Source organism: Impatiens glandulifera, chromosome 3 (assembly GCF_907164915.1).
Source record: "Impatiens glandulifera chromosome 3, dImpGla2.1, whole genome shotgun sequence".
Lineage (NCBI taxonomy): Eukaryota > Viridiplantae > Streptophyta > Magnoliopsida > Ericales > Balsaminaceae > Impatiens > Impatiens glandulifera.
In genome coordinates, this window is record NC_061864.1 from 18,000,075 (window position 1) to 18,022,154 (window position 22,080).

The 22,080-nt window shown below is 31.5% G+C and overlaps 4 protein-coding genes across 4 annotated transcripts; 2 read left to right on the top strand and 2 right to left on the bottom strand.

Moving 5' to 3' along the window:
* Positions 1 to 338: 338 nt before the first annotated feature.
* Positions 339 to 3,988, bottom strand: LOC124932916 (ER lumen protein-retaining receptor A). The gene is made up of 6 exons (XM_047473625.1): positions 3,778 to 3,988; positions 3,398 to 3,663; positions 1,096 to 1,211; positions 926 to 999; positions 760 to 823; positions 339 to 682 (listed from the first exon to the last, which is right to left on the bottom strand). Exons 1-6 carry the CDS (start codon positions 3,866 to 3,868, stop codon positions 646 to 648), a joined length of 648 nt encoding a protein of 215 aa, XP_047329581.1. The 5' UTR covers positions 3,869 to 3,988; the 3' UTR covers positions 339 to 645.
* Positions 3,989 to 9,123: 5,135 nt separating this feature from the next.
* On the top strand, positions 9,124 to 13,652 carry LOC124929317 (protein STICHEL-like 4). The gene is made up of 6 exons (XM_047469647.1): positions 9,124 to 11,037; positions 11,373 to 11,592; positions 11,668 to 12,105; positions 12,546 to 13,113; positions 13,196 to 13,265; positions 13,365 to 13,652. The coding sequence occupies exons 1-6, from the start codon at positions 9,349 to 9,351 to the stop codon at positions 13,455 to 13,457; spliced, it is 3,078 nt and encodes a 1,025-aa protein (XP_047325603.1). The 5' UTR covers positions 9,124 to 9,348; the 3' UTR covers positions 13,458 to 13,652.
* A 192-nt stretch (positions 13,653 to 13,844) lies between these two features.
* LOC124929319 (transcription repressor OFP5) lies at positions 13,845 to 14,900 on the top strand. Its single transcript, XM_047469649.1, has one exon. It carries the CDS (start codon positions 13,993 to 13,995, stop codon positions 14,803 to 14,805), a length of 813 nt encoding a protein of 270 aa, XP_047325605.1. The 5' UTR covers positions 13,845 to 13,992; the 3' UTR covers positions 14,806 to 14,900.
* A 380-nt stretch (positions 14,901 to 15,280) lies between these two features.
* Positions 15,281 to 16,884, bottom strand: LOC124929318 (heat stress transcription factor A-4c-like). Its single transcript, XM_047469648.1, has 3 exons — positions 16,655 to 16,884; positions 16,269 to 16,579; positions 15,281 to 16,182 (listed from the first exon to the last, which is right to left on the bottom strand). Exons 2-3 carry the CDS (start codon positions 16,494 to 16,496, stop codon positions 15,454 to 15,456), a joined length of 957 nt encoding a protein of 318 aa, XP_047325604.1. The 5' UTR covers positions 16,497 to 16,579; positions 16,655 to 16,884; the 3' UTR covers positions 15,281 to 15,453.
* Between the last annotated feature and the right edge of the window lie 5,196 nt (positions 16,885 to 22,080).

Here is a 22,080-nt window from a genome sequence, read left to right on the forward strand (position 1 = left end):
AACTAGTTTAAAAAACATCAAATCCGTATAGTAGTCGAATGTAAGGTCTTGGTATAATATAACTAACCTAAGGACAAACTTAAATTTATTCATAAAAACTATCCAAGATCACAAACATACATGAAATAGGTTCATTATTAGAAAGGAAATGAAATCAAGATAAACATTACAAAACATAAAAACAAATCCAGATCAAATCAAAGTCTCAGCTTTTTCCATCCATTAGCTATATTATTTATATAAACACATAGTATAGGCTTATCTTAATAACATGAAATGGTGATTGAAATAGTTGAATAACATAACTATATATGTAGTAGATGTGATATTGGATTATTTGAAAAGATCTTAAAATAACCCCAAATAATCCATTGCCTGAAAAACTGATCTTAAAGAACTTTTTTTTGTACCAAAACAAGTGGAGTAACCGTTTTGATCAGCCTTTACAAGTTGCAAAAGTTTAAAAATGGCCTCGAGGATACCCAGTAATATATCTGCCCTATCTCTAAATACTACTAAAAGCTTTTCGCCCCCACCCGAGAAGGGAGAAGAAACTTCCTTTCATTTTTGTTTTTGTTTTCTGGTCATTGTACTCAAACTCTATTCGCGACAACAGTACTGATCAACAATTTAAAACATGTATCCTCAGGCTGGTAGCTGAAGTTTCGCATTGTTTTTCCAACTGCACAAAACAAATGTTCTTAATTAAGCTTGTTCACATTATATGAACGAAAGAAAAATGGTTTACATTTATGTTACCTGATGAAGTAGTAGTAGAAGAAATCTGCATATAACGCAGTTTGGACAAGACCAGAGACGCAAGCTGTAAACAAACAAGGAAAAAAAATTGGATTTTACTTTTGTATATTATTTTGATTGATTGATTGAATGGATTTTCAGACTATTATGGCTTAAGTTCACTTACAAATCCATCTACTAAACTGAGCTTCAGTGAAGTAGCGATAGATCCAGTTTAGGATGTAGAATGCACGATAAGCCCTGTTCAAATGGAAAATAACCCTCCCATAATTTAGAATTAAATCAAGCAATGGGGGGATCGAGGTTCAAGTTCAACTAAGAAGAAGTTTTAAATACCCGAGGAAGAAAACATATTGTCCAGCCAAGTTATCTACATTTCCACTCCTTTGCAGTAAAACCAATTGAGGAAGAATTGCAACTGCTTCCAAGTATATTGAAAAGGCCCAGAATATCTGAAACATGATTTTCTTCACTATTAGTAGCAAATAGGGTCATTAAGGCCCCATTTGGAAACACTTTGGTTTTCTAATTTGTATCCAGTAGCAAAACTGTCAAAAAAATGTTTAGTTCAGAAACATCATGTTTTCAAATGTGATCCCATCTGGATGAGGAGCATTGAAAAGAATGATGCATGCAAATGAACCCAATTGTTTCCAAATGGAGTCAATAAAAGGAAACGTCGTCCATATAATAGAAAGTGCAAAAGGGGTAAGCCTATGGAGAAAAATGAAACCTCCGTTGATTAAAAAGCAGCTAGAGATGATCAATCTTCACTTTATTATGATAAAATATTTATAGTATCCAAATAAAGTGATTTTGAACTGCAGATTAGATCATAAATCAAAATGGAGTTTGAAACAATATTACTTCATAGAGGTGATTTTGCATGTACCTCTAAGAAATAACCCTTACCAAACAACCCTCAATATAGTAGAACTTCTCACACCTTGAATCCTAGTCTGGAAATTCAAATCTAAAAAGCCAAACAGACAAGCTCAAGACAGCAACGAATGAGAAAAGAGTTAATAATTTCTTTCAAAAAGAATCCAGAATTCATTATCCTATGGACGCCATCCTATTGCTTAGAATTGACCAGTGTTCTAAACGGCGGTAGGCGGTGGCGGAGCGGTAAGTGACTACCTACTGCCTCGGGTGCCTAGGCGGTGCTTAAGCGGTGCCTAGGCGGTGCTTAAGCGGTGCCTAGGCGGTTGAATATAAATATAATAAAGATGTTCTATAATTATTATTTTACTAAAAAGTCAAATTAATATTCTCTAATATAGTAACATTTAACAAAAATAAGTATGTAGACAAGCTGGAGAAGAGATAGATGATTAGATGATCTAAGAAGATGTAGATGATTAAGGAGGTGAGGTGAATGAGATAAGAAACAGAAAAAAAAAAAGATAAATGAATTGGAATATAAAGAGTCATTTCAAAATTTAAATAAATAGTGGGTGATAAAGAGTTTTTTTTATTATATATATATATATATACATATATTAATCTTAGTAATTAATTAATTAAAAATAATAAATAATAAATAATTAAATAATCTGACCGCCTCATGTATAGGCGGAGCGGTGTTGGACCGCCTACCGCCTAGGCGCCGCCTAGGCGGCCGCCTCGACCGCCATTTAGAACACTGGAATTGACATTCAAAATCTTTAACAAAAAATTTAACATTTAAATCAGTTTGTCTTCAACATCTGGTCCAAACTTTACTGTTAAATACACTAATCATCATGAATGTGGGCATGATAAATCTTTAATAGATATTCTCAAGTGTCTTTGCTTCAAGAACTTTGTGATTAGTGCGGATAATAAGATTGACCTATACCAAAAACTATTGCTCAAAGAATTCAACAGTCCAGGTCCAAAAATACTGCAACATCCGCTGAACTCTAACCTCAGAAGATACATATATAAGTAAATAGCTCCCATTTTAAGGATTTTTCTATGGATTATGATATAGCAATGTGCAACCATATTATCTGAGTGAATCCACAGATTCTAGTAAAAGGATGGAATGTAATTAACTAATTATACAGTCATTGATGTTTGGTATGACAGGCTTACTGCAGATTCTCACCAGTGCTACCCCTATTTTGCCTAATCCAATTAATTTTAGATGGGTAAAGAGTAGGCTATCTTCAAATACTTATAGAATGATTGCTCAATGATCTGATACTAACTTGAGAAAAGTTGAGAAAAAGAAAGAATTATCTTCTGTAACTTCAGAATAGAATATGCAACTAGAAGGAAAGGGATAAGAGAAAACAAAGAATTATCTTTTATGAACTATTGATGCTGCCTATCTATGGATTCAAATGATTGTTTCCTAACCATATGTTTCTATAAGTTTCTGATTTATCGTTAATAATAGTTGGCACTTGGAAGCACTCTCCACTGCAATATGCTGACTAATCCACAGTACATAGAATCAAATGCAAACATAGTTCTTCTCAAATTCCAAACCTAATACAGTATAGCTCGATTCCTACTTTCTCTGCTAATCTGATCCAGATTCTTAATTGCATAAAGAGACATTAATTACTAATTGTAGCTACAACAAGCATAATAAATGACTTGCCTAACTACCGAACAACAGCAAAGTATTAAGAGTGAGTAAGAAAACCTCTTGAACTGTGAACTTCTCGTGTAGAAGAAGCGCCAAGATGAAGCTAGCCAATACGAGGAAGTAATGGCGGAAGGTATCAAGGTCTCGGTCATAAGAACGCTTGACAACACGGTGCCATCTCATGCACCAGACGATCGCCAGAGAACTCCCGATGAAGACAAGTTTCATGACAGTGTTGTAGATAGAGATGAAATCAGTAAACAGATCCAAGTATCTAGTCAAGAAGACCAATGCGTACAGCTCCTGAGTCTTGAGGGAAATCCCTAGCTCAATCAGAATAAGAAAATCTTAGAATCGACAAGAGAATATGAATAAATGTATATCCAGACAGAAAGAATCAGGCATCTATCTGAGTAGGTGTGTGAGAGTTTGTTTACCTGAGCATGATTTTGTAGCGTATATTTTGAGGAGGAGAACGAGAATACTGATCAAATGAGTCATATCGCCGGCGAATCTGAAGATATTCATGGCTAAAGCAGCAGCGAAATGCAGGAATTGGAGATTGGGAGATTTAGAGAGGGAAATCTATGATAGAGGGAAGAAACGGGGGTTTGAAGGAACTACACGACCTCCTCTCCAAGCCTGCCTTTTTTCTTTAACAGAGAAAACCAAAACTATACATTTCCGATTTAATTAATCTGTATATTAAAATTAGAATTAATAATTAGGAAACCAAAGATAGTTTTATATAAAAGTGCCGGAATTATCCGATTTCAACGAAATTATTAAATTAGCCTCTAAACTTATACGTCAATGAAAAATATATATATAATACTTTAAATTCAAATGACATTTGGATGTGGCTTATAAAATAACACAAATTTTTTTTATTAAAAGAGTAAATTTTATTATTTTTTTAATAATTATATAAACAAATAATGAATTAAATTTAAAAAATTAGAGATAATTTCACATTTTTACCGTAAAAAAAAATATTTTTTTTTGGATAGACTTCCGTCGAACCGACCTTACCTTAGCCCCAGTATATAGGTAGGCAATCCTTCGTTAACTTACATCATAAATAAAATCTAAATAGTTTGGTATAAGTAAATAGTACATCTGAAATGTAATGAATTATTATTTTCGTCGGTTATTCAAATCCTGACTCAATAAAATGTTTCTTAGTCCAAAAGTCTTTTTTTTCTTTTCCGATTATTAGTTAACGACTGTTATTAGATTGTTTTTTTTTAATCCGATGATTGTGAATCATGCACTATGTATGTCTGATCGAAAATAAGATTGTGGATGAAGTAACGAAACTATTGAATAGAGAGTTATTTGAGAGTTTCTTAAGACATGAACAAACTATAATTATACAGATAAATGATTGGGAGAGGAAATGACGTGTCACAATTTGATTGGCTGAAAAAATAACAAAAAAATTTTCTTTTTTCTTATAACGTTTTATCATTTTTTTCAATAAGTGATATAGTGACACATCATTCTCTCAAATTTCTTTCTTTATCCCTCCTCAATTATACATCTAAATTAATTCGCAATAAATTCATCTGATTTTATATAAACATTTTTATTTCCATTCATCAATTTTAATTCCAACATTACCTTCCAAAAGCATCTTCTGCCAAAGTTGCAAGAACAACAGCTGGAGTACTCGAGGAGGAACTTGTGAGAGAATTAAGGTTTGAACCTTGTGAAGAAAATGGAAAGAAAGAAGTAATTATTTTTGGGCTAAGTATACTTTTCATAGTTTGGTAAGTTAGAGTTAGTGTGGAATTTAAAATCTCTTAACTTTTAAAATTTTATTATTTTATCTTGTTAAGGAAGCATACAATATTGTTTTTTTACGAGTTAAATTTTAGACTATTGACTTAATTGTTATTTTGCTTCAATTAGATCGTTTTTTATTAAATAATATTCAAACTTTAAATTGTGTCATATAAAACTTTAAATATCACAATTTTAGTATTTAAGACTTTTTCACGAATGATCGAACATATTCTTAATTTAACCTAAAATTATTTTTTCTGAATTAATTTATCACATTTATAAAAATAAAATAATAATTCTCTCATTTTTCAAATTTTCCAATTATTTTTACACATTACACATTTTGTAAGACATTTAAATCATAATCAACCGTTTTTAACGCGTATATATCGAAATAAATACTCATTTAAAAACACAAATACATCAAAATTGGTAATATACACACACAATTATTAATTATGAAGTATTTTAAAAATAAATACAAAATTTATCTTTATTCAATTTTTTCAAATCTTTTCACATTTTTTTTAAGTTACTCAAACCAATTTTGACAAATTATAATGCATAAATCTTTAAACAATATTAAATTTAATAAAATGGGTAAACTTTTTTTAATTAATGTCATCCCATTTAAAAATATGATAAATTAATTAGAAATACAAAAATAATACGTTAAAATAAAATAATAAATATTTTTGTCAAATTAAAAAAACACCTTAAAAGACTAAAATTTTGATAGTTCGAGTTTTGATGAAATTTACCAAGTTCAGACATTAGTAATTGAGCATTCTAAATTTATAATCTTAGATTTTATAAGTTTATAAATTATGTTATTTAACAATTTACATAAATAAAATTAATTTATATTTACATATTAAAAAATATATTAGTTATTAAAATCTATCTTGTCATTTATAACTTATTTTAATGTTATTTTTTTATTAATACTTTTAAAACTAAATTTATATTAAATTAAATAACTAATACTATTTTTTAAATATATATATAAATAATATTCTTTTAAATTTTTACCAATTTATAAATACAAAATTATTTTAAATAAACTCTTTAATTTGAATCCACAACAAAGATTACCAGAATTTAAGACTTGTTTGATTTTGGGTTAGTGAGAAACATTTTTACTTATTTTCTCTATTCGTATTTTTATTATTATTTGAGAAGGTTAATAATAAACTCTATAAAAGGTAATGGATCAAATTGTGACTCCTTAGTGATAAATAATTGAGATTTTGGACCTCTAATTTCAAATTTCAAATAGTACAATTTGTGGCCTTTTATTATTAAAAGTATAAAAATAATATTTTATTTTAATGATTTTAAACACAGTTAAATAAAAGATTTATGTACATTCAAATTTTAACTATGTGAGAATTTTAAATATTGAGTTTTAGAGAATCCTTATTCAAAACCCTCTCTTTTACGATTAAGTAGTTAAATTAGTGAAATTATTTTTTATTTATTTATTTATAAATGTGACGTATATAACAAGTTAACGAAGTTTAAAAGCATTAAAAAAATCTCATTTGAAAAAAAAATCTAAAATTTTAATTGAAATTGGACTAAAGATAATTATTTTTTTGTTAAAACTCAAAATCAAGTCCTGTTTGTTAAATAAAATTATATATATTTTTTTTTTGTTTGGTAGCAATATTTCAAAATTTATCAAAAAATTATTTTTTTCATTCACTTTACACGTAATTTCCTTTTATCTAATTCAATAAAAAGAATTCTAACAAATAAAAACAAAATCATTATTACTTTATAATTTGGTAACAAAACATATATTAGTTTATAAATATATTATATATATATAATATAAAAGACAGGGTTAACTAATTGCAAATCCGCCCATATACAATCATAAAATTAATGCAGTTCTTAATAAAAAAAAAATTAAAAATTGTATTTGCTTATAGTAATTTGGCAACTAATTTCATTTCAAAATTTGTTTTCTTTCACAATTTTGCCAAACTAACTATTTAAAAAAATTATTATGTTCAGTAATAATAAAACTATATAATATTATAGCGTTAAAAGTTATTAGATAGTATATATATATTTTTTTTTTAAGAAAAAGGTCCTTGTATATTAAAAATGAAAAAAATTGTTTAAGTACAACGATAAAACATAACATGAAAAAAATGGTACTTAATAAATTATCGAGTTCGTAAATCCTCGAGAAGAACGATTAACTCTCCGACATACTCTACTAATTTTCCTAAACTAATTTCAGAAAACGTCGTGATAACAGTATTATGAATGATACGTATCGAACGACTACGATTATTGGAAAGTTCGATAATTTCTCTCCAACTAGATAATTCACCAAAAAATAATTAGGATGGTAACCCCAATATGTAGGTTTTTCATATCGGGCATATCAATCTAAATTTTTTAACAACTATTCAAAGACTCGGGCATCACCCAATAAATCTCAGTAATACTTCACAAAAGATCTTAAATATTAGTCACCCATTGACAATCAAAAATAAGTGAATTGTCAATTCAACATTTTTGTGACACATACGACTAGCTATAATACAACATTTTTTTATGCACTATCATCCGCTAAAATTCCACCATGAATAACGCTTCATCCAAAGAACGAGATCTTAGATAAAATCTTTGACTCTTAAAGTCTTTCTCAACAAAAATTATATGGAATCATCTTAACAAACAACTTGTAGCAATGCCCCAAAATTATATGGAATTATCTATATATTGTCAACGCATAACGTCTTATTCAGACGGTGACATTTGTTTGCGTCCTACCAAAAATAAACTTTATTATAGGACGAAAAGTCTCCATAATGTTTAATCTCTTTTTATATCTAATTTGGCTAGCGAAATCGCTAGACCGATGATCAAACTTGTCATTAACGATAACATTTCTATATATAGCAATGAAAACAAACTCATGATACGTCGTAGTTAGACTTTTGACACTACACCAAATGTCATATGTCATAGCTAGACTTTAGACAATATATTTCATACAATTACTTAGATGATTTTTTTTTATGTTTGAACATTGTATAAAGTGGACATTTTGTGACTTTGGATAGTGCCTCACCATTAGACACGATCCGATGTTACGGAGAATGTTATTTTTTGATATCTCGACACGACTATCACGAGCACGACATGGTTGACACTACCGAATTGACATATGACCAAATTCTTGTAACTCAACTAGATTTAGAAACCAAATTGTTTACATATGAACGAAATCTCTCTTGAAAAAAAAAAAGAGCTTGATTCGAAATCCTCGAAAGTCCAAACAAGCTCACTTCTTTGGATACCTAACCTGAATGGGACCATGAAGAATCTGATCGTCTAGTCACCACCCGTGTACTGTTGGGTCAGAATGAAACAGAATCTGACAAGACACAACATGCCCCATGTTGTATTAACTTAACGGTCATATATTTTAATCCATATTTATTAATTAATTAATTTCTTAATTAGTGGACTAATTTATTCCTTTTCAGACATATATATTTTATTAAACTTTTCCCTTGTTGACATTTCTAAACCAAAGCAAATGAAATTTAATCAAAAGTTACTATGCTATGCTAGTTAAAACATAATATCTCTAAATTTAACTATTGCATGTTTTTAAATTTGTATAAAAATTAAATAAATTTTAAATAGACAACCATGTTAAATCACTCTAAAAAGCCACAAAATTATTTTATTATTTACAAGACTTATTTATTATCATAACCGATTTAAACTAACTTTAAATGAATCATTCTTGTTGTACTAAAAATTTAAAGTTGATTAAATGCAATTGAGAATAAATTTGAATAAAAATATGTTTTACAAAACAAATAAAATCTCTTTTAAAAAAAATTATTTGAAAACTTGAATCATGGTCATCATCATCATCCCTAATTGGGAAAGCTTAAAGAAACAAAACCAACAAAATTCACCGCCTTTATTGATCTGTGGAGACTCCAGATAGCATGAAATCATCTCAACAGACAAAAGATTATGAACCCATATAGCAATATGAGATATCTTCTTTCTTCTCTCTCGAGTCATCCATCTTCTTCACCATAGCCAAATCTCAGTTGCAAATCAAGCAACACTTCCGGCCAACTTCATCTGAAGTGGGGATCTGAGGTTTTAGCCATTCATTGTTTCTTTTGCTCTTTTTAGGGTTATGTATTTACTAAGGTAGTTCTGTTCTGATAATGTCCAAGCATATTGGTGGAGGTGACCGGATACTTAAAGATGCAAATGGTGATATTAACAATCATTTACGTAATCATATCCATTTGACAAATTGTATTCACTTGAAGAATCATATGCATAAGCAAAACCCTATTCTAGCTGATAGGTCCATTACAAGGGATCTTGCTTTCCTTCAGAGGTCACGATCTCTTAAGGATCCTTCTACTAGTCCTCCTTCAGATCTGCTTTCTAAAAGAGTCGAAAAGAAGGAATCATCTGCATCAGGTAATGGAAGATGTTCACGTTCGCATCAGAGGAGCAGCAACAAAGGGTTTACTGTAGATTCAAAAGAAGAAGATGAAGAATATGCTCATCCACGCTCAAGGAGAAAGGGAAGCAATGATGACCATTGTTGTTCTGTATCAGGAAAATCTGTACACAAGGGAAGAATTCGAGGTATTCATGGTGAAAAAGAGCACACTGTTGATGAAGGGAAAACAGCTAGCGTCGGCATTCATAGAGGTGGTAGAAGACGTAAATTCAGAGGAACAAGGAGATCTCAAACGATGACTAGGGTTTCAGGATTAGCTGACATTCAAAATGAGATGTCTGTGGCTTCTAACTCATTTGTTCAGGAAGATCATAATTTCATCCTTACTCCGAACAACAACTGCGGTATTCCGTGGAATTGGTCGAGAATTCATCACAGGGGGAAAACATTTCTCGACAAAGCTGGAAAGAGTTTGTCTTGTGGGTTGTCTGATTCAAAGTTAAGGAAGGATATTTCTGATTTCCCAATAATCTCTGATCACTCCAGTTCATCTGCTAACCTTAATGCAGAAGCATTGCCTCTTCTAGTGGAGCCATATGATTCTCAGGATAGCGTCGAAAATGCTGCTAGAGTACATGATTATTCAGGGGAATTGGGTATATTTGCAGATAATCTATTGATGAATGAAACTGATTCAGATCTCGAATCGGAAGCTAGATCAGGTCTCCAACACAAATTCAAAAGGCACCAGAATTTCACTCAGAGGTATACCCCTCGTTTGTTTCGCGATTTAGTGGGACAGAATTTAGTCGCACAAGCTCTGTCAAACGCAGTTTCTAAAAGAAAGATCGGTTTGCTTTATGTTTTCTACGGGCCTCATGGAACAGGGAAAACATCTTGTGCGCGTATATTCGCTCGCGCGTTGAATTGTCAGTCCGATCATTCGCGTCCATGTGGAATCTGTAAGTCTTGTATGGCGTATGATACCGGTAAGAGCAAAAACATAAGGGAGATAGGTCCTGTTGGTAATTTCGATATGGAAGGTATAGTTCGTCTTCTCGAGAATATGGCTTCTTCTTACAGAGTGCTCATCTTTGACGACTGTGATTCCTTCTCATCTGATTGCTGGAATTCTTTATCGAAGGTTATTGATCGATCTCCTAGACGATCAGTGTTTGTCTTCGTCTGTTCTACGCTTGATGTGTTGCCTCATGTAATTTCATCCAGGTGCCAGAAATTCTATTTCCCTAAATTGAAGGATGCTGATATCATCTATATTCTGCATTTGATTTCTGACAAAGAAGATCTGAATATTGATGAGGATGCATTGAAGCTTATTGCTTCCAGATCAGACGGGTCATTAAGGGATGCTGAAATGACTCTTGAACAATTGAGTTTGCTTGGACAAAGAATCTCTGTTCCTCTGGTTCAGGAACTGGTAATTTATAATTTACGTTTTTTAAAGAAACATAACTATATGTCTGAAATAATCTGCCTACGTGCTTAAAATCCTGTAGTTTATCCATATACAGACAAGAACGATATCCCATACACGAGGTCCTAAAGAAAACCACCATAAATCCTAGAATGTCTGATACATTATGCCTGTCCAAAACACATTCAAGAGCTTGATCTATTTTCTTCAAGGCTTATTTGATGTTGGTTATTTGCGATTAATTCCAAGAGCTTGCTTGATGTAGTTTTATTTATTTATGAATAATCTGTTTTTCTGGAACTTATCCTTGTGATTTGATTGAGACTATTATTATGTAGGTAGGACTTATTTCCGACGAAAAGTTGGTGGATTTACTCGATTTAGCATTATCAGCTGACACGATCAACACTGTGAAGACTCTCAGGGAGATAATGCAATCTGGAGTTGAGCCATTAGATTTAATGTCACAGCTCGCCACAGTAATAACCGACATTCTGGCTGGAAGCTACGACATTACAAAATCAAAGCGCAGAAGGAAATTCTTTAAGCATCAAACGTGTAAGTGTTTACTGTTTGTTCAATTGCCATAGCAATTCTTCGTGGGTAAGTAAATAAACGTTTCAATTGTTTCAGTAACGAAGGCGGAAATGGAAAAATTACGTCAAGCCCTAAAAACATTATCTGAAGCAGAAAAACAATTGAGAGTATCGAATGACAGATTGACATGGCTAACGGCTGCACTGCTTCAACTTGCTCCTGATCAACAGTATATGCTTCCAAGTTCATCAGCAGAAGTTAGTTTTCATCATAGTCCGCATATTCAGAATAATAATGCAGGCTCGAAAGAGCGACTTTCAGCGAGAAATTCACAGGCTGGTCCTTCTGAGATTCAGCAACTGGCATTTACTAATTCTGTTGACATGAATCAAGATCACTGCCGGAAGTCATCAGCGAAAAAAGATAAAGAAATGGAAGAGATTTGGTTGGAGGTACTTGAGAGGATTCAAATAAACAGCATTAGGGAGCTCTTGTACCATGAAGGAAAAATCGTCTCTCTCAGCTTCAGTGCAGGTTAGAAACTCTTTTTAATGTGATTTATCTCAATTTCTTATCCCATATTGATGATTCTAAGAGCTTTTTGATGTTAGGGTTTCTTTGAAATAATATGATTTTGATGTGAAATATCCTTTGTATTTAATATTTTGAAATATTAAAAAGAAAATAATTAAAAGATATTTTAGTTTTTTAGTTGACAATTTGATTGATGAACTGGGACCTTTATCTCAAATGGTGTTTCCCTGAAAACTGATTCATGCTTATGATGTTTATGATTATTATTACATTGTTTGAATGAAATGTCCAATAACTTTTCAAAATAAATAAAAATTATTATATTGTCTTGTGCTCCCTTAGAATTTGTTTGGGCAATAGAAATGAAAATGATTGTATCTCTTTCTATTTTGTGTTACAACTTTTGATCAAACCTTAATTGTTGGATTTATATTGTGCAGCCCCAAATGTTAAACTGGTATTTAGTTCACCCCAGACAAAATCCAAAGCAGAGACATACAAACACCACATGTTAAAAGCATTTGAATCCGTGTTTGGCTCTCCCGTAACCATTGAGATAAGATGTGAAGCGCAAAGAAAATCAAAAGGCGGTCAGTTTGTGAAACCATTCTCTCGCGATGTTTCATCTCTTGTGCATACAAACATAAGTCCAATCAACGATGAAGAAGAGAATGATCATGGTTTAAGTCACCGACGATCATCTCAATCCAAATCATTTGGAAAAACGAGTGAAATTGAGGAAATAGCTAGGGCCAATGATGATATTATACAACACGATGAAAGGGACTCTAGAAAAGTTGTAAGGGGAGCAGAGTCTTCATATGATGATAATAATAATAAGTCATTACCAAAGGCAAAAAAATTAGAGGAGAGTCGATGTCAAAGCATTGTGAGAAGCAAAGTGTCTCTTGCGCATGTAATCCAGCAAGTTGAAGGACACAGGAAGCGAAATGGGTGGTTAAAACACAAGGCAGTTACCATTGCTGAAAGGCTTGAACAAGAGAATCTGTAAGTATTATTGACTCTTTCTTTTTTTCCATTTACAAAATTTCCATAATTTAATTTGTTTCCAATTGTTAAATCTCTGCAGAAAAATGGAAGCTAGATCAAAAAGCTTGCTTTGTTGGAAGGCACCAAGGAGGGCTGTAACTCCTCGGAAGGTAAACTTTTCTGAAAATTAAGAGTTAATGTTGAATTTCAAAACTCGAATTAGTCAGGCCGGTGACGGATGATATTGACGACCACACACACATATGCAGATTTCGCGGTTGAAGATGAGAACGAGGAGAACCCAAACTTTGCTTAGATTTGTTTCTTGCGGGAAGTGTATCTCTAAAACCAAGGCTAGGTAAAAGAGAGGATATCAACAACAACAGCAACAACTTTAGATTGTGTTAAATTGATTAGATTATTCTGTTTTGTTTCCTTTGTTCATTAATATGTTAAAAAATTGTAAACTTTTTGTATGATGATGTTAATGAACCAGGCAGGAACTATATTGAAGTTTGTTCATAAGCTAGGTTTAATATAATGAAACCTTATTATTATTATTAAAGGATAAGATGTTGTCTGTTTCTTCTTCTTCTACTACTCTAGGGAGGACCAAGGAACAGGACATTAGTAGACAGGGTCCCCACAGAAGAAGGAAACATCTAAAGTAAAGAAAGAGGGAAAAAGCAAAATAAAGTGGTCACAACTCACAAGATATAAGCGGGATTTCCTTTTGAACTAAAAACCCACCAAAAACATATCATGAGAAAACCAAACATCCCCTTCTTCTCTCTACCATAATAATGTTTCTTCAACCGTCCCCCAACTCCATCTTCATTCTTCCTCCATAACCTCCCATCTCTTTCTCTTAAAGTTCTCAATTGCTCTGTTTTCTTTATGGGAGAGATGAAATTGAATAGAAAGATTCATTCATCGCCTATTTCCAATGGTGGTAATAATTCATCAGCTTCCCGTCTATCTCCAATTTCCTGGTTTTCCAAATTCATGCAGTCATCCAAACCCAACTCGGAGAAGAACAAGAAGAAGAAGAAGAATTCAGTACCAGACAGTTGGGATGGAGGTAGGTTTTACTGTGGAGAAGACGATCCATACTTTAGAATTTCCTTTGGAGGAGGAAAACCAAGGCACAAGTCCGTTTGGTTTGATCCTTCAGATGAAAGAGGGGAATTCAATGATATGGTTTCCGATGTAAGAAGAAGGAGAGTGATCTCATCCCAGAACTCGAAGAAGATTCTTTCAGAGGAGAAACAGAGAAGTTATTTTGAATTAAATTGTGAAGAAATGGAACCACCCAAGAGAGGTAGCCACAACATTGAACAAGACTGCAGAAATCTAACCGAATTAAAACGTGTATCAAGGAGAAAACCGAAAGTTGGAGGGAAAGTTCGAGTTTATTCTCCAAGAACAGAGTGCAAGATCAAACCACTAGAGGACTTGAAGAAGAAAAAGAAGAAGAAGAAGGTTAGAAAAGAGATAAGAACTTTCAACAGATTTGCAGTTGTTAAGACATCCTATGACCCACATGGAGATTTCAGAGATTCGATGATGGAAATGATTGAGGAACAAGGAATCGAAAAACCAGATGAACTTGAAGAACTATTGGCATGCTATCTTACCTTGAATTCAGATGATTACCATGATCTTATTATTAAAGTCTTTCGTCAAGTATGGATTCAAATGAATCTTTGATCTCTTCCTCCTCCTCCTTAGATACTGTTGTTGATGAGACTGAGATAGTTATAAATCTTTTCAATTTCTGAAATTAATACATAAAAATATCCAACTTAATGCTTACATTATTTTTCATGCTTTATTTTCAAATATCATACCAAAATTTGATTAATGAATTGAGAAAGTGTGACCCAAATGAGATCACCATTGGGAATTGGATGCCAAAATGGACTAGGCTAAAGAGATAAAAAGAAAAAAGAAGACATGAGCAATAATAAGGTGCTCACCAAATCTGTAACACAAATCATCATTATTTACAGACACATATTATATGCTTTACAAAAGCTATTATTGACTTTGTGGGGGTAAAAAGTAAAAGATTGAATAAATCACACAAAAAGATGTTTCTCCCCCTTTAAGTTAAAATCCACAAAATAACCATTTTTGAAATCAATTGCAACATCTAGTCTAGATTCAAGAACCAATTTGCAGCAAAATTGAATCTTTTGTTATAAACATAAAGAAGACTTACATTACATATGCTAGTTCTTTCTAAAGATCTATAATATAAAACTAACAGTTGATAAATTTACAAAGAATTACAAAACTTACTAATTATGAGTTATGATCATCATCAAGTCATGTTCTTCTTCTTCCTTGTAAGATTCAATCATTTTCCATTGAACCCGGATTCTCAGTCAAGAAATTCTCCCAGAAAACATCGTTCACAGTCTGCCTAACCACCACCTCCTCCGAATTAACAGCCACAATAGGTTCGATAATCATATCGATTTCAGAACTCTTTGAAACAGAATAAAGCTGTGTATACGATATGGGCATGGGACTGCTTTCGACTTCAAATTCTTGTGAAGACGAAACAACATCGCTTGCAATTCTTTCCCAAATCGATACTGAAGATTCCAATCGCTCCAACGCTTCCCTGTTTAGAAACGATTCGTAACTAGTTTCTTCTTCTTCTTCAAGATACCCGTCAATTCTAATTGGTCTCTTTCTTTCTCGAATTATACCTGAAAACGAATGAACCATGTTTCTCTGAGAAAACTCGAGTCGATTGTAAGTTTCTGTTAATGTCTGCATTTGGCTATCGATTTCTCGTTTTTCCTGTTTTTGTTTCTGTAGTTCTAAGAGGAGCATGCGTTTGTCCTGTTTCAACATCTCAATCCTGTTTTTGTATTCAATTCTGTCGCGTTCACTCAATGACGAAGAAGGAGATGAAGATGAAGATGAAGAGATTAATAAATCGTGATTTCCATTCTGTAAGGAGTGACTATGAATGGGTTTTCGTCTATGAATATTCCTCAATAGATTCGTTTTCCCGCGAATGAATTCTTCGTTGGCGAATTCCCATTGTTCAGGATCGATTTTCCTAAAACCCTGATGAAATCAATCAATGAATCAATCAATCAAATCAGATCATGATTAAGCGAAAAGGGTAATAAGTAAGAAGAGGTTTTTCTCACATATGTATTGAGTTGTCTGATGAAGCTGGAGAAATTACTATGCTTGAAGTATTTTGGTAACAAATCTATGGAGAATTGAGGTGGATTCCAAACAATGAAGCTTGTATTGTTCTTACTCCAAGAAACGATTGAATCCGTGGAAGGATCATCAACCATCTCGTATGTTTTAGCAAGGAATGGTGCTAATAAATTTGTACTTGATGGGTTTTCCGCCATTGTTGTATCCATAAGCTCTAATTCATCATCTCTGTTTTTTCAAATTCCAATCCATAGCTCAGTTGACTTCTATCAGTCTGGATCGCGAAACCCAACTAGGAATTGAAGAACAATCAACCAAACAAGCAAGCAATCAAGAAAGAAACGACTGTTTTGATCGGTTAATTTACCTTTAAAGATGATTCAGTGATGAAAGCTATCGGGTTGAAATAGAGAAATGGTAAAACGGGTCGCTTTGATGAAGAAGAAGAAGAAATTTGAATGCATGCTCATTGACCTTTTGAAACTATGTTTTTTCTATTGGGGATCGATTATTCGCCAAATTCAGATTAATCTCTATCCAATTTCAGCCATATCTAAACTATCAAATTCCTTTAAATGAATAATCATAATATATTTAATACTACAAACTGTTTTTCTTTTCTCATCAGATTTGTTTATTTTTGCTGGCTAAATTACTATTTATGGTTCCAATTTGACCCTTTTTTATTATTTGAGATTCTAACTTTGAAATGCATAGTTTAATACTCAAACCTTCATATGTTTAGTCTATTGGATTGTTTAGCACTTTATCTATGTAATGTAATGATAAAAACAATACAAAATATAAATATTCACATTGTCATCAAACAAATCCGAAATACAACAAGATTAAGTATTTGAGAACAACAATATAAACATAAATAAAAAATGTTCACCAATAAACACGCATAACATAAAATCTAACGTCAACAAGTTCAGATATTCTCGAGAAATCAATGAGTTCACTTGTCGTTTTCACCAACTTTTAAAATAAACCCAGGTTCGTTATAATAATAGTGCGGTGGAGTATAATATTTAAATTTCAAATTTATATCAATTTTGTCGTACATTGCATTATATAATACTCGAATTTTAATATTTAGAATTTTTTTTTAATGTTTTTTAAGTAATAAAATATGGAACAATATATATAGTTAGATACTAATAAAAATGTCAAAGTTCAAGATATAAGTATTAGAAAGATGTTCATTAATTAATATGCCTACAAATATTAAAGTTGGAAGTCCAATTCACAAAAGGGGTTAAAGTTCAGACCCTAAATAATATTTGGGCCTTTTATTTTTATAATAGGAAACTGAATAATCTTCAATTGATGACGTCGGCTCTTCGGTGGTTTTTTATTTTTATTTTTTTTCTCTATAATCTATTTAACCGCGTTTTGACCCCAGAGATGACTGTTTTGGAGTTATTTGGATAATCTATCATTCTAAAAAAAAATATTTCATTAAAATATTAATTTTTTATTTTTAATAAAATATACAAATATAACTTAAATAATGTATTTTTCATTCTAACAATATTTTAAAATCACAACTCAATTATCTATAAATAACTTTGTTTAGCTACATTCAATCAATTACCATTTAGGGTTTGTTTGATTAAGAATAGTTTGGACGGTAATGTTAGTTTTTTTTTTTTTTAGAATGTTGGATTCCGTTTTCTTTCAGGGTGCGATTAATTCCCGCAAATAGCCCACAAATCTACTCAGCTAATTTAAGTAGACGACAAGAACTTGTCGCTAGAAACAATTGTGTAAGCTGAAATCAAACTAGGTCCGCAATTAATTACCCTATTTATATTCTCACATGCTTTAGACCTTCATTTGGATAAGATTCTCTAAGAAGTTGTTTGAGTTATTTATGTTTGTTTGACTTGTTTAATTGTGAATGTTAATTTGTTTTAAATAGAAACAGAAAATTATTATTATTTATTGTAAAATTAGTTGGTTGATTTGTTGAATTTTATAAATGGTTTTGAAGCTCTAGAGTTGGTTAATTTGTTGATTTTTCGAAGACTTTATTTCTTGACACCCAAGTAAGTAAATATGGTCAATTGCTTTCTCAACTAATCTTATTGTAAAATAATATTTTAATAATTTACTTTTAATAGTCAATTATGGTTAAACTTTAATGTTGTAATGATAGTTGAATAAAAAAAATTAATTTTATAGATAAAGTCATAAAACTCATTTAATTTGAACTAGTGTGTTATATTTTTATTTATAAAATATTTTTTTTTTGTTTAAATCCGTCAATGTGTTAAGTAGGAAGAGTGATTTCCAATAGAATAAAAGTTATGATTATGAATGATATTTAAATATTAGAATAAATAGATTATTTTGTTTATTTATTAAGTATTTTTAATTTTTTTTTTTATAAAACAAAATATCTACGTCACAGTGTAATCATCGAATATTTATATTTATCAATTCAAATATCAAAATATTTTTACTTTATTTTTATTTAAATGTAAAAAGATATTTTAATAATTATCTTAAAAGTATCTCAAATAATCCATATTTGTATAAAGAAGTTTTTTTTATAATGTAAAAAAATCTTAAAATACCTAAGATCAAAGGAGCATATGTTTGGAAAAAAGTTACTTTGAAATTTTTTTGCAAGTTAGATCCCCAATATGTAATTAAGACCATTTAGAAAATGTTGTTATTGCCGGTAAATACTCTTTTTTTTATTAGTTTAGTAGTCATTGGTGACAATAAAGGGCATATAGAAAAATCAACTATCTATAATACTAAAGAACAAATAGAGAAATCAAAATTAAATTGTTTTGACATGTAAACACGCCTGATCAATAATAATGTAATATAAATTGTCACTATCATTAATCTAAGCTCTAGCCACATCAAATGGGTATTATATATATTAGGACAAAATAAAGATAGGTAGATATTTAACATCCTAGTTAAAATGATAGATAATCATGACCATTATGCTAAATTTTTGTTTTATTTAATTAAATTGGGTTTTGGAACATTATTGCTACATAATTTGTTTTTTAATTTAAAAGTTGGCATGATCACATCTTTATGAACTTCATGAACTTAATAAGTTGGTTTGAGTGAGAATTAAATCCGTGATATTTATTTTTTTAAACAAAAATTTTATCACTTAAATTATCTAGCTAGCATACAACCAGTTGATAGAAACATAATTATTAAATTTTCAATGATTAAGTACTTCCACAAATGGTGTTATTGATTTTCCGATCATAATATTATTAAGATTATGCGTTCTTTATATAATCTTAGAGTATAGTTAGTTTTATGTTTCGGTTTAAACTTTTTGCGAAGATTTTTTCCAGTTTTTTATTCGGTATATTTGTTTTGCATTCCAATGATTCTTTAACGAGTTATCGGGTTTTCCCAAAATTTGTTTGACATTTTTTTTTTTTTGGGAAAACAGTTTAGTGCCATTTCATTAAAAAAACTCAAAAGAGGGAAAAAAATACAAAAGTTTAAGATCAGATCTAGACAATTTCTAGATTTGACAATGAAACAATAATTGAATTACAGACAATAACAAAAATCAATTAGCACCTACAACGTTTTTACTTTTATTCTACTTGTAACCTTTTCAAACGAAATATCCCATATATGGCAGAGCTTTCTATTCTCTTCATTCTTTTCGATTCCCCTCCAGGATTGAATGAGTGCATTTCCATCTGAAGTTATATCTCTCCAAATATCTTTAGCGGTTCTACTTCTTCCACTGTGAGTTCTTGAATTTCTTTCTTTCCAGATATTGTAGATTACTGCTCCAAAGTAGCATTTCAACATACTTACATAGAAGGATCTTCCTTTTGCTTTATTCTTCATCCACTCTTGGATTTCTTCCCATATTCTTGGAAAGTTGATGATGTTCATATTTGCAGCATACATCCTTCAGATTTGTATTACAAAAGAGCATTCCCCAAATAAATGGTTTATGCTTTCCTCAACTCCCGAACATAGAACACAGTTGATATTAGGAATGTTGATATATTTTCGAATTCTGTCTTTTGTTGTCAACCTTTTCCTGTATACCAGCCAGAAAATAAATTGGTGACGAGGAATAATCTTTGGAGACCATACCACATTATACCAATCTACCTCCTGTCCTCTTGTTCTAACCATTTTCCACGCCTTTCCTGTAATAAACTTCTCATTGCTTTCTGTTTTCCAACTTATTTCATCATTATTTTCATTGAGTTGCTTCTGTCTCATTAGGTATAGGATTCTATCACCTTCTAGAATACGCCTCAAAAGTGAATCACATCTACCTTCATATACGTCTCTAAATGAGTACTTGATTTATTCTCTTCTAACTCTGTTTCCTTGCATTTCTTCTTTGAATATAATAAGAATATTATCCAGCCAAGGATCATGCCAGAATAGTACCCCTCTTCCATTTCCAATTGTGGTTTTCACCATTTGAAAGGTATCTTTTCTTGTTTTTAGGATTTTCTTCAATGACCATGCCATTCTTTCGTTGATGCTTAGTGTCCAGATACTCTGCTCTTCTTTCATAAATCTTGTATGCACCCATTTGACCCATAGGGAGTCCGCTTTTTGCTCCAACTTCCATAAGCTCTTGATGGTGAGGGCTTTGTTCTATTCAACACAACTTTTTATTCCTAGTCCTCCTTCTTCTATGGGACTGCAAACATCCTCCCATTTGACTTTTTTTCCTCCTCTGCCTTGTGTTCCCCATATGCAGTCTCTCATGATTCTATCGAGTTCAGCCATTACTTTCTTTGGGATGACTATCTGTTGTGCCCAATAGCCAATAATTCCAAAATGACTCTTTTAACGAGCTCGATTCTACCTGCATAAGACAATTTTTTCGTAGCCCAACCCAAGACAGAATTTCTAACATTTTCTACCAGTTGTCTAAAATGATTGTATCGGAGTTGTTTTGATGACAGGGGTACTCCAAGGTATTTCACTAGTAGTTCACCTTCCTTGATTCCCATAATATTGAAAATGTTTTCTTTCATTTCTTCATTAACCCCTCCATAGAAAGCCTGACTTTTATCCTCATTGATGTATAGACCTGTAATACTCGAAAAGATTGTTAGAGCTTCTTTGATTATACTAACAGATTCAACATCCGCATAAGCCACAAAAAATAGATCATCTGCAAAATATATATGGGTTATTGCTTCTTCTTTGCAGTACATGTGAAATTTGAAATGATGACTTCTCAGAAACATTTTTAAAATGCAGTCAAGAATTTCTATTATTAAGACGAATAGGTAAGGAGATATAGGGTCTCCTTGCCTTACTCCCCTTTCACCCTTGAAAAAGACTCCATGAATACCATTCACGCTCACAACAAAGTGAGGAGTGGAAACACATTGCATAATCCAATCAATGAAAATAATTGGAAAACCTGTAGCAAGGAGGAATTCGTGGATTGATCCCCATCTGATCGAGTCAAAAGTTTTTTTAATGTCAATTTTGAAAGCCACACGTGGCGATATGTTTTTCTTGCCATATCTATTCAATAAGCTCTACATGAGTAGGATGTTATGGGAAATAGAGCATTTGGGAATAAATGTTGATTGCCCTAATCCTACAAGTTTATCAATAACTGTTTTCAAACGTTGCGAAATAATTTTTGAAATAATTTTGTAAATAACATTGCAGCATGAAATAGGACGAAAGTCCTGAATTTTTTCCGGAATTGAATTCTTAGGAATCAAATTCAACACTGTGACGTTCCATTGCTTCAACATTTTCCTATTTTGGAAGAATTCTAAAACCCCTTCGCTT